Below are 17,524 nucleotides of genomic sequence, written 5' to 3'. Positions count from 1 at the left end.
TACTTCCAGCATATGACTATTTCCTTAAGAATAAATTTAGCTTTTTTTTTTTCTACTTCCTGCATTTCAAATTCCAGTTTCCTTTGGGGTGCAGCCAATTCCATTTAAATACACACCCATGAATTAAAAGAGAGTTAATCCTTTAATTCAAAATTTTGCAACCCTGCCAAACATACCATACTTCAAACTGATTATAAAAAAAAAAGAAAAAAAACACTAGAAATCTTGAGGCATTTTCTCTTTATTTTATTTTCTTTCACAACTTGACCTCTTTCTTCTTTTGGTGTGTTTCACAACGGCTTGTTAACAGAGGGATGGAGAGAGTTTGGAGGGGAGGAGAGGAGCGAAGGAGGACGATAAAGACAGATGAAGAATGTTGGATTATGAACAATGCAGTGTTTTCTTTTCTATTGTATCTACTGTACGTATTACCGGCATGAGGTTTTGCTCTGTTAAAGGTCGCTTGGTCTATACACTAGCAGAAACACTCACTTTTTTATAAAAAGGAAAAATAAATAGCATGACGGTCAGCGTGTGTGATTGTGTGTAGGGAGTGTTCAGAAAGGGCCGTGCAGGTGTGTGAGGGTGTGTTTAATTGAGCACGTGTGTGTGTGTGTCTGTGCTTCGGGGGGGGTTAGGCTGAGGTGTCGAGGTCAAAGGGTCATAAGGTATGAACAGGCCAAGAGTCGGAGTCACTTATTCACGAACCAGAGCAGCAAACTCTGAAACAGAAAGAGACAGAGTGATTAATAGCATTTTTGATAAAGTGCATAATAAGGGTTAGTAGAAGCGTCATATTTACAAGGACTCCAGACAAGAATTTAAAATCGAATCAGTTCTGAAAGCTTTGTGCACGTCTGATTCAATTGACTCTTATGAACCAGTTCATTTTAATCTAAAGGATTCACACTTTTTTGTGAGTTAACAGTTTGAATTAGACTCACTCGCCCGACTCACTCAGTGAATCATTCAATGAAGTGCGATTTGAATCGTGATCTTTTTTTATATTGCAGGAACAGGCTTCCATATGAACCAGCTATGAATCATTACTTGGAATTAAAGATTTAAATAGTCTTTGTGTGTGTGTGTGTGTGTGTGTGTCTGGAGCCCTGCCCATTTAAACTGAGGAAGCATGTTGAGATTTGAAACCAGGTATATTTAACTTGACTAACACAGCTTACACTTCTATAAAGAACTAGTATGTTTTTATATTTGAAAAGACAGTGTTTTCTTATCAAGTAAGTCAGGGCTCCCACTGGTGCCCCCTCAAAAATAAAAAATAAATCAAATAGATGTGTGAAGCCCCTGCTGTTCTGGTATATTCCAGTATTTTACCTTCTGCTCCAATCTTCCCATCTCCATCTTTGTCCGCAGCCTTCAGGAATGCTTTGGTCTCCTTCTCGCTCAGGTCTCTCCCGTCTGCTGCGAAATGCTTGAAAACAAACCTGCACAGAGGAAACAGAGCGAGTCTTTCAAACCTATTGTGTGCTCACCTGTACTCTGGGAGTTTCAATTACAAATCTTACGGGTCACAAGTTATCTGTTTGTAGTGATGAAATGATGTAGTCTTACTTAAGTTCCTCCTCCTCTATAAAGCCACTATTGTCTGCATCCAGGATGTGGAAAGCCTTCTTCACATCTTCAGCTGACTTCGCCTTCAGTCCGACCATCTCAAAAAACCTCTTGGGGTCAAATGAGTCGACGGCTACAAGAAGGTTGCAAAAACAGAGAGAATCACTGACATTTTGTCTGGAAACTAGGAGGAGTTTACATGAAAATGCTAATTTTGTCATGTTTTCCTCACCCTCATGTTATTCTAAACCTTTTTTGGCTTTGTTTTGTTGAACACAAAAGCTGAATTTTCTCTTGTTATAATGAAAGTAAATAGAGTTTGGGACTGTCAAGCTTTAAATAGAACAAAAAAGCACCATAAATGTATCATATAAGTGGTTTGTGCTAATTGTGCACTATATTCCAAGTGTCCTGAATTCACATAATAGTTACAGTATGTGTGACAAACACATAAGAAACAGACTTATGGTTTGGATATCTTCAAACCCACCCTTGCTTTGTCTCTCTAATCAGATAATAATGGAATTAGACAGGTTTGACAGAGTGGAGTGGAAGATTTTCAGTAAGATTGTTTGAAATATAGTGCATGAGTCATGTGAACTACTTTTATGGTCTTTGTCATTTTCTAGTTTAATAGCCCCAGTCCATGTCAACTTTCATTATAATAAAAAGAATTAAAAAGAACCATGATATTCAATTATAATTTTGGCTCCTAATAATGATAAAAACAAAATAATAAAGATAAAACAATTATTGCTATTTCACGTTTGTCATTAGCATTATAAATCCAGTTAAAGTGGTGCTCTTGAGCCCCACCCTAAATGTTAAGTAGATTTCAACAGGGTATTTAAATAAATGTATTTAAATGTTTTTTTTTCCTTTTTTTTTGTTTTTCTGTTTCTGTTTTTATATGTATAACGTTCAAGGAAATCCACTGGAAATCCAAAGACATTTTTTTAAGTTCAACATTTTTTATGGTGTTTCCAAAGTCAAAGAGCACCCATGTTAATCAATCATGATCTTTCTGTAATTATGATGGAAGTTATGATTTCTCTATTGCTAGAGAATGACAGAATAGTGGGCCATTCAAACCGAATGCATTTTGAGTTTAACAGGAGATTGCATGACAATTTAGCTGCATTTCCGTGTCATGCTTGAAACGCTGCAAAAGACGTGAAATGAGATCGCAATGGTCAAAGACATCTAGCACACAGGAAAAGGGGGAAAACATCACAGCTGAATGAAAAAAGTGAACAGCCCCTAAAAAAGAGGCAGTTTTACAAACATTTACACTTATATTTACATTACATATAAAAATTGTGATTAATACTATTTATTTTCAGTTTTTTTTTAAACCATATTTTAGAGTAAGAGTACATATGTCAAGGAGAAATGAAAGCATGCAACTCGGGATGGCACGAAAAAATCACCTTGAAAGGCATCCAGGGCTTTCTTAATGTCATCAAGGTTGAGGATGCTGTTCATCGCCATTTCTACAACTGCAAAAAGAGACACAGACAGAGAAAAAGAAAGAAAAATCAGCATTCATGTACCGTGTAGTAAAAAAATAGCAATACAACATGAAACTATGCAGCTGGCCAGCGCGAGATCATGAAAAGAAAGAATTGATAAAAAGCCTTCAAGAAGTCATAAATTATGAACTAGTTTCGAGGGGTGAGAGAACGCTAAACACTTGATGTGTGTGTGTGTGTGTATGTGATTCTTTTAAAACCACACAGCTCAGGTCCAACTCCAGATCAGAGGGAAAACATCTTGAAGGCTCCAGCGCCCACAATCCTTCAGTGTTTCCTCTGCCAGAGACGTTAAAACTATCAGGTGTATACGGATTTCAAACGGTCATCCAGAGATGGGCTTTGCATCAGAGTCAGGCTTCAGTCCAAACCAGCAGCTGAGAGACTCTCAGAGAGCCCAGAGATGGAGATCAAAGATGACTTTAGCTGGAAATATGTTTTTAATTAGCACACATTCAGTGAACGCTTCCTCAGCAAATGATTGATAGTAAGCTAAAAGACTGCACTGCTCAGATTTTCAAGGTACTTAAGACAGAGAACAATTTCCACACAAGTCACGGTCAGACTTAAAAAGTTTCTTAAAAGATTTTTAGCAGATTTTTCTTCTGTTTTACTGAGTCCTTCACCTGCCCACAGTTACAAACTCCTCATTGTCCTTTTCTCCCACACCAGGCAGTATTGGTAATGTGCAGCAGTGAAAGTACAGACTGTATTTTTTCCTTTCAGCTGGCTCTTCGTTTCATTGATCTGGATCAGGTGGGGGTCAGCTGGGCAAAAATGAGCTTCAGTTCTGCTGACTGGAAGACAGTGCAACTGCTGACTTTCCTCAGTGACGTTTGGTACAGCGAGATCTGCTCAACGAATGTGAGGGTTTATTGTTGAAGTCAGCTGAGCTGGCAAAGCCAAGCATGCAGCACAACTGTTTTCAACACGCTTTGATTTTAGCAGCAAATTCAAATGATTTCTGAACTGACAGACTGGAGTAATGATGCTGAAAATTCAGCTTTGCATCATAGGAATAGATAACATTTTAAAACATTCAAAAATCATTTTAAATTCTAATAATATTTCACAATAGTACTATTGTTACTGTATTTTTGACTTCTTTCAAAAACTGATCCCAAACTTTCGAACGGTGCATAGTGCCTCCACATTGTGCTGTGAGTGGGTTTGATTGCGTAACGCTGGTGGGCTTTGTGTGGCGCTCATCAACCTACTCTAGCTCTGCTTGGACCGATTCCAGAAACCAAGATCCAGATGAAAAGATAGATTTCATGTGTCATTTAGAGGACACTTTTATCCAAAGCCACTCACCCTCCACATATTACCAGCACAGTCTCTCTGGTGCAACCTGGGACATACAGTAACGTGTTCCCTACAATGCTGCTACTTTATTGATCACTTTTCTTTTTCAGTTAAATGATAACACTAACAGACGTCTATGACATGACAACAGTGCTTCCCACAGGTTTTAAATATACTTGCTGTGGTGGCCGGTGGAAAATCCTCCTATTACCCAAGGCACAGAAATGGTCTACTACATGTGACAAATCAAGTGTGATTTTAACAGTATTTTAATTTACTGAAATTTTAATTACATAGGCTTCTATTACTTTTAATTAGATATTAATATTATGATTTATAATATGCATTGAAAATTACAGAATTTAAATGGTAGAGTTCTCCTTTCTTTGTCATATAGTGCCACTCTCACTGAATGTGACACAGATTTGACCGATACTACGATGCTATATATATATATAGAGAGAGAGAATAATATATGTCAAATAATGTTCTTAGTCTTTTCTTCTTGTGGGGAAACATCACAGCCAGAAACTACAATAGTTCACTATGGATGAAATGGAAATTTAATTAAATACAATTAATTGTGTAACCAAAATACAAATAATTACCAGAAGAAAAAAAAATTATAAACAAGTCCGTAATACACCGGGACTCTTATTTTGAAATGTCTGTGCTATCCTTCAGCTCAGAGAGAAAATATGCATTCTTATAACAGTCTAAAACGTATTATAAAGGTCATAAAGTGGACATTGTCATAATTCATCAACTCTAGTTCATAAGCTATCTGAAAGCATATTTGAAGCAATCATTGAAGCCGTGTGAACTAAGCGCTGTTGAGAGAAGCTGTGTATTGAACACGCAACAGCGCCCCCTTGTGACACTGCAACGAGCAGCGCTCTTTTTTTTTTATTTATATGACTTTTGATGAAATCAAGTTTAATAATCGATAGGCTGTATCGCGATTAATGTTTTCCATCCCAAAAATATAAGACGACTTAAAATGATCATTAAGACGTTTTTTTTACCATTTCATTTTATGACAGTTAATTTAAGAAAACCTTAAATACATTTACCGTTCGCGCACATCTAGTTATTTGTATTAGCGACCGATGCGGCCGCACTGTCAAGCCCTGTGAAATATCCGCCGCGTCTCCGCAGCGCACTTGGGAGCATCAGAGAGAGTAACGTTACCGTTACCGTTAAACAGCTCTCGCGCAAACAGCACAAGCAGATACGTGCAGCGCGAGGGGAGATTTAACACTAACTTAGTTAATCGATCGCGGATGGTTTCATTATTTTGAGCGGATAAAAAAGTATAAAGATAAAAATAATAAAAGCAAAAATGTTTCTCCATATATAACATTACCTGGGCGGCCGTTAATATACCTGGGCGGCCCTCCCAAGTAACGTTATTTAAAGTCTTTGTGTGGTAAGAACTTAACAATTATGCTAAAATTACTAATAAAATTAACATTCACTTCAAACACAACAGTTGGACATTAAAGCATACGAGTTACAGTTTTTTCCCCCTGAAATCTGATCATTTTTACAAACCTTTAGGAGCAAAAGAGACAGAAGTGTTGTTTTTTACTCAAAGTCCGGTGTGTTGTGTGAGGATGCACTACAGTTGCCACGACAACTCTCAAACTGTCAACTGTCATTCTAAATTTAAAAAATGCAGCTCTATTCTCTTCGGTGTACAAATTAAATTAAATTAAATTAAATTAAATTAAATTAAATTAAATTAAATTAAATTAAATTAAATTAAATTAAATTAAATTAAATTTATGCATTTAGCAGACGCTTTATCCAAAGCGACTTACAGTGCATTCAGGCTATCAATTTTTACCTATCATATGTACACTCTATGTACACTCATTATAGCACAATAAAGTGACATTTTCATGTACATTTTTATACACACACATGTAAATAATAAATTATATGCAGTAACGTTACAGACAAATAAAACGAGCGGAGCTGCTTCCGCTAGTTCTGCCGCTCTCACAGCGCATGCTGCTGGCAGAGGGTCAGTTTGCATTTTAAATAATTAGCTCGTCTCCAGCAACATACTTTTGTTGCTGATGATTTTTTTGTTTTTTTTGTTTTCTGAAGCAACTCGGAGCACGTTTCATACTCGTTATCGTGGCTGAAGCACGTGTCAGTCTATAAGAATAATTAGCCTACACTAACAGTCAAAGGTTTCTGAACAGTAAAATTATTAATGTAGATTAATAAGTAAGATTTGATCCAAAATCAGTACAATTTGTAATTATTTTTACTATTTAAAATAACTGTTTTCTATTTGAATATATTTTAAAATGTAATTTATTTATGTGATCAAAGTTGGATTTTCAGCATCATTACTCCAGTCTTCAGTGTCACATGATCCTTCAGAAATCAGTCTAATATACTGATTTGCTGATCATCAATATTTAAAACGGTAATTTAGTAAAAAAATTACAGGATTCTTTGATGAATAGAAAAATCCAAATATCAGCATTTATCTGAAATAAAAAACTTTTGTAACATTATACACTATACCAGGTTGTTCTTGGCAGTTTTTATGAGGCTTTTTTAATAGTGTTCATATAGGACTTATATCATATAGACCGAAATTAAGAAATAGATTGTGATATAAATTTTGGCCATATCGTCCAGTCCTAGTGGGGAGTCACACAAACTTCTGAACAGGTTTTGCTAACAGACATACAGTATGACCTCAGCCGAGGTGTCACCGTTTTTAATGCTTAGGTTAAAGGTGTGAGACATGGGTATAACAGAAAGAGGAGGGAGGGAGAAAAATGCTCAAGTTCCTCTTTTTTGATCTAACAGGGCTTCACTCATCTGTTTTAGAAAATAAAATAGTGTCTTGCTCCAGGCCTGGATTATGTGTTTTCACACCTACTGTTTATATTGTTAACCTCCGTTTCTCTCTACAGACCCCTTCCTCTCTCCTATCTGATTTTATTTCCTAATTTTCACACCCCTCTTGGAGATGACATTGGCTCTCTTTGATATCTCTCCTCACTCTCCCATCACTCTCTTGATAAGCATCTCTCTATAATGATCTCATTCTCTCTGTTTCCATCCCCATCCACTCCTCTTCTCAATAAATTAAGTCGCTCAGTTAACAAAAATACCTTAGTGGGTCCTTTTTGCCCTGTGTGGGTCTATTTGTTAAGTTTTAATTCAGCATGTTAAGACTACTGATGCTATATTTTGATACCAGCCCACAAAGGGGTCTGTGAAATCAAAATAAAATACTGTGACATGCTATGGACTTCAGATTATAGATCTTCCCTATATCAACAAAGTACATACTTTTAGTAAACAGTACTATATACTACTATATGCATTAGACTGTAGCCTATGTCTCATAATGGGTAAAAATAAGTTGAATTAAATACAATAAAAAACACATAGCAAATAACTGTATGTGTTTTAGTGTTTGTGTGTGTGTGTGTGTGTGTGTGTGTACTTTTCTAAAAAAAAAAAAAGGGAAATGTTGCTTTGGCAACTAACTAAATAGAAATTTAAACTAGAATTAAATAAAAACTGAAACTGAACTAAACTAAAACTGAATAAAATACATTTAAATGTGCTACAAATTGAAAACTAAAATGAAAACTGAAAATATTAAAATAAAATCCTATTCAAAACATTAATAAAACATATAATAGTATAGTAAAATATCATACAAAATAACTTATAATGCTGCGAATGACATACATTTCCGGCAATGTCTGTCTCAAACATACACAGAAAAAACTGTTAATTATTCTAATTGCCACAGGGTAATAAATAGAATTAATAAATATTAAAATGTAAATAAATGAATAAATAAAAGGAAGGGGCAAAAATACAGTTTCATGGCCAATACTACTACTACTACTTTTACTACTAATAATAACTTTATTAAATAAAAGATTTGAAAAAAAAAAGTTTGTTCACTGAATTTTTTTATTTTTTTGCCCTTGGAAAAATTAAATTAATGGGACCCTTCATTTAGTCCTTCAACCAGAAATATGAGTCATATAAAATCTACACTACAGAGGTACTGCACTTACTAGCTCTATCTCCTCCTCTAGAAAACTTTTTCTTCTTTGTGTCTTTCACGTCTCACGCTGGTTGTTTCCCAGAAGGCACCATTCTTCTTGTAAGGCTTCCCCTCCCACCTTAAAGTCTCCAATTCCCCTTCCTGAGGGCTAATTTTATCTTTCTGCGGCTCAGTGAAACCCCGAGGCCCTGGAGAGCCATCTCTAATCCTGCAGCATCGCTGGGTGTAACTGTCAGCAGGGCAGGGAATGTACAGATTGCTGGAGATGGAGATGAAAGAGAGAGGAATCGCCAATGACAGCCGCGGCTACAGCTGCCACGGAGAGCTGCTCTTAATGTCCTGATCTCAAATACAATTGACCTCTAGTATCAGTCAAAACCTCCAAATGGTTGCTTTTAACACACTAGCACTTACAAACATACAGTAGCCTAGGTCTGCAGAACAAGGTGATATTTAGTGAAGTGTCATGTATTATAAGAGCATGTGTTGTTGGGGAAGTTACTTTGAAACAGCAGCTTTCCATTCAAGCCACTCATAATTTAAAGCAGATCAACTAAAGTCAATATCCATTTGAACAAGTAGATAATTAGCTATGCTACAAGCTACTAAGCAAATGATACCTAATTAAACAACCAAAAAATTAAAATGTCATCATTTACTCACCCTTATGTCATTCCAAACTTCTATGAACAGTCAAAGGGGTCCAATGATGTTTGGACCTAAATGTTCTTCAAGATAAATGTATTCTGGTTTGAATCAGCCAGAAGGTGAGTAAATAAAATGGTCATTTTCACCCAATTTTCTTATTAAATATGTCTTTGAACATAAATTTTCAATAGCAAAATATCTTAATACCTTCATTTGAATAATAATTAACAAAAGTGACCCTGGACCACAAAACCAGGGTCCAATAAGGGTCAATTTTTTTTCAAATCGAGATTTATACATAATCTGAAAGCTAAATAAATAAGTTTGTTAGGATCAGACAATATTTGTCCGAGATATGAAATTTGAAAGTCTGGAATCTGAGGGTGCAAAAAAAATCTAAATTTTGAGGGAAAAAAACACCATTAAAGTAATCCAGGGTCCAGGGTCACATATATTATCTGCAAGATGTATGATCATTTCCAGTCTGGGTAAATTTATTTGGCACTAAACAACGCAGATCTCAATTAGCAACACTAGTGATTATCATGTAACACACTATAATAAAATGTATTTGAAAGCACTGTATGCTTTGAATGAAGACAAATGAATACATGTGAAGTAAACAATTATTGTCCAGCTCACTCTGCTGCAGTGTGACAGAAAAAAAAAAATGCAATGTAGCATTTTGTCCTGCTTCAGTGCTTCTTGGTGGAATAATGAGCTTGTTAGAAGGAAAACTACACTCAAAACAACTGAGCTACTGTCATGAGACTGAAAAATGTAGTTCTGTTGATGAAAAATGCAATAAATAAATAAATACATGTGTAAATGTGTCAAGTGCTGTCAGTGTTATTTTTAATCAAATAATTGTATTTATAAATATTGTATTTATTTAATTTCTAATAATTGTAAAATAATAATTCTATAAACTAAACTAAAATACAATATAAATATTGAAAGCAAAATTTTAACTTCCAAAATGTTTCTTTGGCAGCTAACTGGAATAAGTTTAAATTAAAAGTACTAAAGCATAAAATGATCTAAAAAGGAATATTAATACAACGTGAAAATCAGAATCAGAAAATTGTAGATGTTCGTTAATTTATTGTAGGAGTATTCAATCATTTAATTTTACAAAGTCACTTCATGAGCTTCAGAAATGGGTGAATGCTGAAATAAAAATAAATGATGTTTCAAAATAATAATAATAAAATAATAATCTTTTTTTTCCACAAATATCTCTATTGAATTTTTTAAACATTTTTCAGACATACAAAAGAAAAAGGTTAGTAGTTAGTTAGAAAAGTAGGTCAGTTTCTCCAATGCCAGGTTGCTAGACTTTAGTTTGATCCACTGGTTTATCTTTGTTCTTTCTGTGTCCTTCCAGTTCAGCGCGATAACATGTTTAGCCTGCAATAAGCAGAAACTAACAAGCTTCCTCTTTTTTGTAGCCCTTTTAAAACCATTAGGAAAAATGTGCAGTAAGCAGAGTTTACCATCCATGTTACATTCAATCAAACGGGAAACAAATGTAGTAACCTCCTTCCAAAAAATCTGAAGTTCCTGACACTGCCACATACAATGAAGAAGAGTGCCCTTGTCTATACCACATTTTACACAGACATCAGGAATATTAGAATTAAAATGGTGAAGTTTTACAGGAGTAATATAGGTTCTAAATAACCATTTGTACTGCAGAAATCTAAACCTGGTGTTAATAGTTTGCATCTGTGCCAACAGGCAAGAATTGTTCCACTCATCATCTGAAATTTCTGTTTGTAAATCAGTTTTCCATGCTTGTAAATAAGAAAGACTACTTTCTTTTGAGGATAGTAGTAAAATGTTGTAAAATTTGAACTCTGATGATGGTTAACGGCTATGTTCTCTACAGTGGAGAGTGGGGGTTTCACAGTAGACTTTAGTCGGGTAGTGATGAAACTTCGAACCTGTAAGTACTTAAAAAAGTGTTTTTTTGGGGTAAACCATATTTATTTACCAATTGCTCAAAAGACATCAATACTCCTTCACTATATAGGTCCCCAATTTAATTCCAGCCATCATTCAGCCAAATTCTAAACCCCATGTCTGCTCTTCCTGGTTTAAATCTATCATTTCCCTAATCTGGCGATCAGTATATATTGTTAAAACAAATTTGACCTTAATCTAATAAATATCGATTACCTGCCACACAATTACGAGGGTGTGCATTAAACTGTTGCTTGCCTTGCATTCTTTATTATTTATTTTAATCTGTTTTGCATCATGACATACACATAAAATGGCATTCAGAAAAGATGAAGGCATTAATACAAATATATTAAATACATAAATATAATTAACTTAATAAATAGTTCAATTCTAACTAAAAGTGTATTTTTTTAATCTTCTCCAAATACTTTAGCTCTGTTTTTCATAGTGCATCATAGTGGGCTAATCTCTAAAATGTATTTGTTTTAGTGCACAAAATGATTTTTGCATGGAGCGAGACCGTGAAATGGGAAATGGTGACTCCCTGTGCAGTGCAACTGGGGAGCGGATTGAAACACACCCATAAGCCTCACTGAAGACACAACGAGGGGAGGAGAAGAAGTGCATGTCTTGAATAGGAGGAGGGAAGGCTGGAGAGACTTCAAAGGCACTGCGTGTGTGAGAAAGAGAGGAAGAGGGACAGAGTGTGTTGAGGAGTGAGATGCTTTTCAAACAGTTGAGCTGCTGCTTTGCAGAGCCCTGATCTCACTCTGATGAGCTGCAACAGACCAGACCAAACCAGATCAGACCAGATCAGACCGGCCCAGCTCAGCACAAACCGGACTACTGATTAGCTAAGACTAGAGATGTCCAAAATACTGGTATATTGACACTTATCAGCTACAAAAATGTACAGTAGTCTTTCTACAGTATTTGTATATGCTATGGTCAAATGGACTTCTTTGTCTTAAAAAAAAATGATAAACAGGCAGTATAAACTTTGTTTTAATGTACTGGATTTGATGATGTGGTAGTTTTACGCAGCCTGCTGCAATCTATAAAGTCATTAATATGATTCAATCAACAATAACCGGCAAAGAAAATGAGAAAACCACTGACTGTGCATCATTTATTTCTTTGTTAACTACTGATGACTGTTTACTTTAATAATCATTTGCAAACACTTGGAGCTATGTTTATTTAATTGAAAAATAATCGAAGGCTACACGCCATAATTTGAATTTAATTAGTTTTTATTTATAGCATTTAATAATTAAATAAATACCAGTGTTTAATAGCATATTGGATTTGCTGTGGTATCGAGAATCATGAAATATAACTTGGTGTTTACTACAAACATTTTAAAAAGACCAACCAAGGATGGCAAAAACCAGACTTGATCTTACTATCAGATCGAGACTATCAAAAAGAACTGCCTAATGTACACAGCAAAAAAAAAAAAGAAAAAAAGATGCTTATGATAAAAATATTTTTATATATTGTATATGGCATAAAGAAAAACTAAAATGTAAAATGGCTTACACTATATTCAAAAGTTTGGGGCTTGTAAGATAATAATGCTCATCAAAGCTGCATTTATTTAAACAAAAACCAGTTAAAACTGTAATTTTGTGAAATACTAGAATATATTGTAATATATTGATGCAAAGCTGATTTTTCATCATCATTACTCCAATCTTGAGTTCCCCATGATCCTTCAGAAATCATTCTAATATGCTGATTTGCTGCTCCAAAAAATATTTCTTATAGTTATCGACACTGAAAACAGCTGTGATGCTTAAAAGTTTGTGAAAACTGCAGTACAGTACATTTTTCGAAAGTTCAAAAGAACCACATTTATTTGCTGAATAAAATCGCTGCTGCAAACCTGAAGATGAGGTGATCACGTGATCTTGCTATTATCAGGCTCACTGACGAAAACAGAAGTGAAAATACAACAAACTAATGGAACGTTCTGCATTCTCTTTCACATGCAATGCGTGCAAAAACATGACTGGTTCATAACTGGATGTAATGGGAATACTGTACGCAGTGACAGAAACACAGACACATGCACACACTCTTTATTCATACCACCTCAGAGATCAAGAGAGGAAAAGAAACAAAGTAATATTCTACTCCGCTTTCATCAACAATGAACACACGGGAGAGCAGGAAGCACAAACATTAGCAACAAATAGCAGTGAATATGTCGCTGGAGGTAAAAACACACACTTTATAAACAAGTAAAGCAAGGCCAAGGCTGAAGACATTTTCAAACAAGTGAAACAGCACAACGGTCAGCAGTAGACTCTTCTCTCTCTTTTTTATCTCAGAGGCGTTTCTCTCTGGCTTTCTTTTAAAATTGATCGGCTGCTGTTTTTCACAGTAAGCTGGAGTACATATACTTCATGAATTTTTTATGCATCTACTTTGGGAGAGTCAAGGTTTTCTGAACAGTATGTGAATTATGGTGCAAACAAAACGTAATTACAGTGGCAGATATAAACAGGACTGTAACAAATCACACTAATTGTACATAACATTAGCAGAACAGTGATAAGCAAAGCTGTTTCACCAAATAATATTCAACCAATTAATGGGTTTGGACTTCTGGGAACACTCAATTTAAGAATTATTTGTAGACTTGCTGATTAATTCAAACAAGCAGTCATGTCTAATGTTTCCAATACTGAATATGTGAGTTAGTCAGCCTATTGTGACCCTTTTTGCAATATGTAATTAAGTCTCAGGCCTAGAAAAAGTGTCTGTGAAGTTTCAGTTCAAAATACCCCACAGATAATTTGTTATATCATTTTGAAAATGCCTATTCTCCATCGAAACATGCTGTTTTCGTGCTTTTCCCTTTAAATGCAAATTTGCTGCTGCTCCCCCTCCCCCTTTTCCAGAATAGGACTGTGCCTTTACAGCTCATACTCTGCTAAAAAACATCTATGTATATGAAAACATTAGAACTGCCTCCTAATAGACACGAAGAGGCTTGATCGACCAAAATTGTATTAGTCACAGAAAAATAAATATGTCGTATCACATTGGGCAGTACATCCAAACGTTCGTTCAAATCATTCATCTACCTCAAATATGACTTATAATCTGAAATATGTTAGTAGCAGCAACTTTACATGGCCACTCAATCTAATGTTAAGCTAGAGAAATGTGTGCTATTGAAGTGTCTGTGCAAGAGTGAAGCTAAACAGCAGGACAGATACTCATACAAATAAAAGTAATACATCTTTCAAATCTGTAAAGACTCAACTTTTATTTGTGTACTCACAATAACAACAAAATGTGCCTCGGTCTCTGTGAACTTGAGCGCGAAACTCCAAAACTCTGTGTATGCTTGCCTTACAGATATGAATATATATATATATCTATATCTATAGAGAGTGAAATTTCTATTTTCAAATTAGACTATTAAAAAGATGCAGGAAAGAGTCAAACATTGTCGCTCACAAGTGAAGAGAAACACGCAATGCAATTTTCCAGGCTCTCGTGTTGAAGAGGGCCAGCATGTTCCCTTTAACAATACACTCTCTAAGTCTAAAGCCTTGCACGCACAAGACAAAGATCTTGAATGAGAAATTAGGATTGACACATTTTCTGCTGAGCCTAGAAGGAGAGTTTTACATTACGGCAAGCTCAGTGATCCATCAACTTACTAAACACAGCCGCGTGTGAACAAATACAAAGGGCACAGCAATCCTGCAGAGGGAGTCTATTAATGCTCTGAATGGAGAGATAGAAACACAATATATTTGTAGCTATACGGGCAAATCTGAGGACAGACACAGAGTGGAAGCTGGTAAAAAAGGCTCTTTAGTGCTCATCAGGGACTTTATTCTGAAACAACAGTCAGTTTAACCTTCTGGGTCTCAGCGAAATGTATTTCAGTGTTTAGAGCAGAAGAAACACATGACAAAAATAAACCAGTGAATAAAGAATTATCCTTCAGATGTACATTTGAAAAATCTAAATCAACAGCAACCTAATTAGAAACAGAAACCTATTGTTATATTATAAATGCCTTTACCCTCACACACACATACAGTAGATATAACACACACAAATATGAATCATGATGTCTGCATTTTTTAAAGAGAGGACGTTATCATGGCCAAATAACAAAACATTTTATTTCTGAAAAGACCAGAATTACCTCTTTAAGAATGCATCAATTCAGATAATGAACTGCGACGTGTGTGCTTTCAAAGAAATTCACCCAAAAAAAAGATTGTGCTCTACAGTGAACAAAAATGAATTACTGTTCCGCAGGAGGATAAAACGCATGCAATCTTCACCATGAACAGTTATTAGGAAATATTGAAAACCTCTAATGGTTTAGTTAATCATTTGCTTCTCAGAGGAGAAGTGATGGAAGAAAGCCCAAAACCTGATTGATTTAAAAGTCCACATTCAGAGAGTGGAAACCAAACTCATGACAGAAAAAGAGAGACCGTCCAGAACTCATTTCTCTTCGTATTAGACACATTCTGATAGCCATCAGAAAAGGCCGTCCAGCAGTCTGAGAAAGATGATAGAGTGATCATCCAGAGGAAACGGCAGACCATAGGAAGTTTCAATTCATAAAGCTGTTGGGTTTTGTCACCTTTTGCTCCTCTCACCGGCGAAGAAGAGGACAAAGAAGTAAAGTGAAGTCGACAGAGTGAATCAGGTTCATCAGTACAACCTATCATTGCCTGTGGTGTGCAATGAATCCCAAATACTTCTCTTTCCCTCGCACAATGTTAGAACTGAGCTGTGGCTAGTGACTACTAGCTTGTAAAAGAAGCATGCATTAGCATGCAAAATGCCACTTTCTGTCTATATGTGATGTAAAAAGCACAGTATTCATTGTAAAGGGAAACACATCACATTTTTTCCAGACCTCAACCTAACGACAAGCTAGACTCTTCACCACAAAAACTGCAATATAATAGATCCTTTTCTGAACTTCCTCAACAATCCAGTCCAACACAAAGCATGCTGGGAGCTAGAAATCCACTGCTCAGTTTCAGCAACAAACATGATTAATAAATTGATTAATAAACAAATGGATTGAGTTAACTTTCATTTTTCAAAATTAAATGGACCGAACGTAATGACATTATATTAAGACAAAATGTATAAGAATTGTTTTGCAGTAGCTCATTTTAATCAAGTCAATTAAACAAGCAGCAAAAAGAATTCATTTTTTTTGTGGTGCTTCCAGTCTCCTCTAAATGACTGGCTCTCCATCAGCTGGCCTGGGCCCACAGGCAAACATCCAGGTGGGTCGCAGAATGACTTAATTTTTTAAAATTACTATATTACTATTAATAAAAACATATATATTATTGAAGATTATTGAGATTGAGATTCAGATCATCAAACTAATTTTAATATTACACAAAGATAATGCAAGTAAATACAAAATGAAGTTTTTAAATGATGATTTCATTTTTTTAACCTCCCTGGCATTATGTGAAAGAGTAATCGCCAACTCCTGATAAATCATGAAAGAACAGAGGAGCAACAAAAGAGTTGACATGTATCAGTCTGGAAAGGGTTTTAAAGCCATTTGAGAAAGCCTTTGAGACTCCAGCAAACCATGGTCAGAGCCCTAATCCACAAATGGAGAAAACTTTGAACAGTGCTGAACCTTCCCAGGAGTGTCCGGCCTACCAAAATTACTCCAAGAGAGCAACGGCGACTCATCCAGGAGGTCAGAAAAGAACCCAGAACAACATCTAAAGAACTGCAGGCCTCATTTGCCTTTGCAACTTCAGGATCTGCATTCAGAAAATCCTGAAGGAGAATGTCCGGCCGTCAGTTTGTGACGTCAAGCTCAAGCACAAGCACACTTGGGTTTATGCAGCAGGAAAATGATCGAAACACACCAGCAAGTCCACTTCTGAATGACTCGAAAAAGACTAAATGAAGGTTTTGGAGTGGCCAAGTCAAAGTCCAGACTTAAATCTGATTGAGATGCTGTGGCATGACCTTAAACAGTCCATTCATGCTTGAAAACCCTCCAATGTGGCTGAAATAAAACAATTCTGCAAAGCAGAGTGGACCAGAATTCCTCCACAGCGATGTGAAAGACTCTTTGCCAGTTATTTCAAATGCTTCATCGCAGCTGTTGCTGCCAAAGGCTGGCACAACCAGTTATTAGATTTCAATTATTTTTTCACGTAGTGCCAGGCAGGTTTTTACAGCTTTTTTCCTTAATAAATGAAATTTCTATTTATTTATAAAGTAGAACTAAACACAACTACCATTGACCAATGTGCCGTACAAAATAAGTAACCATTAACAGAATTAAGACAAAGACAAGGTCACAAGTAAAACTGCAAGACACAAGGCAAAGCAAATGCAAATCATGAATAATAAGCCAGATAAAATAACATTCACTTAACCTAGATTTAAAAATGGATAGTGT

The 17,524-nt window shown here is 35.6% G+C and overlaps 1 protein-coding gene across 2 annotated transcripts in view; it reads right to left on the bottom strand.

Moving 5' to 3' along the window:
- Positions 1-223: 223 nt before the first annotated feature.
- Positions 224-17,524, bottom strand: part of LOC132142430 (parvalbumin, muscle-like) — a 45,426-nt gene continuing 28,125 nt past the window's right edge. The window contains exons 1-5 of one of the 2 annotated variants that reach the window (XM_059552292.1): positions 5,964-6,054; positions 3,003-3,071; positions 1,573-1,705; positions 1,336-1,445; positions 224-722 (exon numbers count right to left, since the gene is read on the bottom strand). In XM_059552292.1, the coding sequence (XP_059408275.1) occupies positions 697-722; positions 1,336-1,445; positions 1,573-1,705; positions 3,003-3,063 (330 nt within the window). In that variant the 5' untranslated portion in view covers positions 3,064-3,071; positions 5,964-6,054 and the 3' untranslated portion in view covers positions 224-696. Of the gene's footprint in view, positions 723-1,335; positions 1,446-1,572; positions 1,706-3,002; positions 3,072-5,963; positions 6,055-17,524 lie in introns of those variants that run through there. The other variant, XM_059552300.1, reaches the window with a different exon arrangement.

This window comes from Carassius carassius, chromosome 1, assembly GCF_963082965.1.
Source record: "Carassius carassius chromosome 1, fCarCar2.1, whole genome shotgun sequence".
NCBI lineage: Eukaryota > Metazoa > Chordata > Actinopteri > Cypriniformes > Cyprinidae > Carassius > Carassius carassius.
This window is presented reverse-complemented; position numbering and strand designations above follow the sequence as displayed.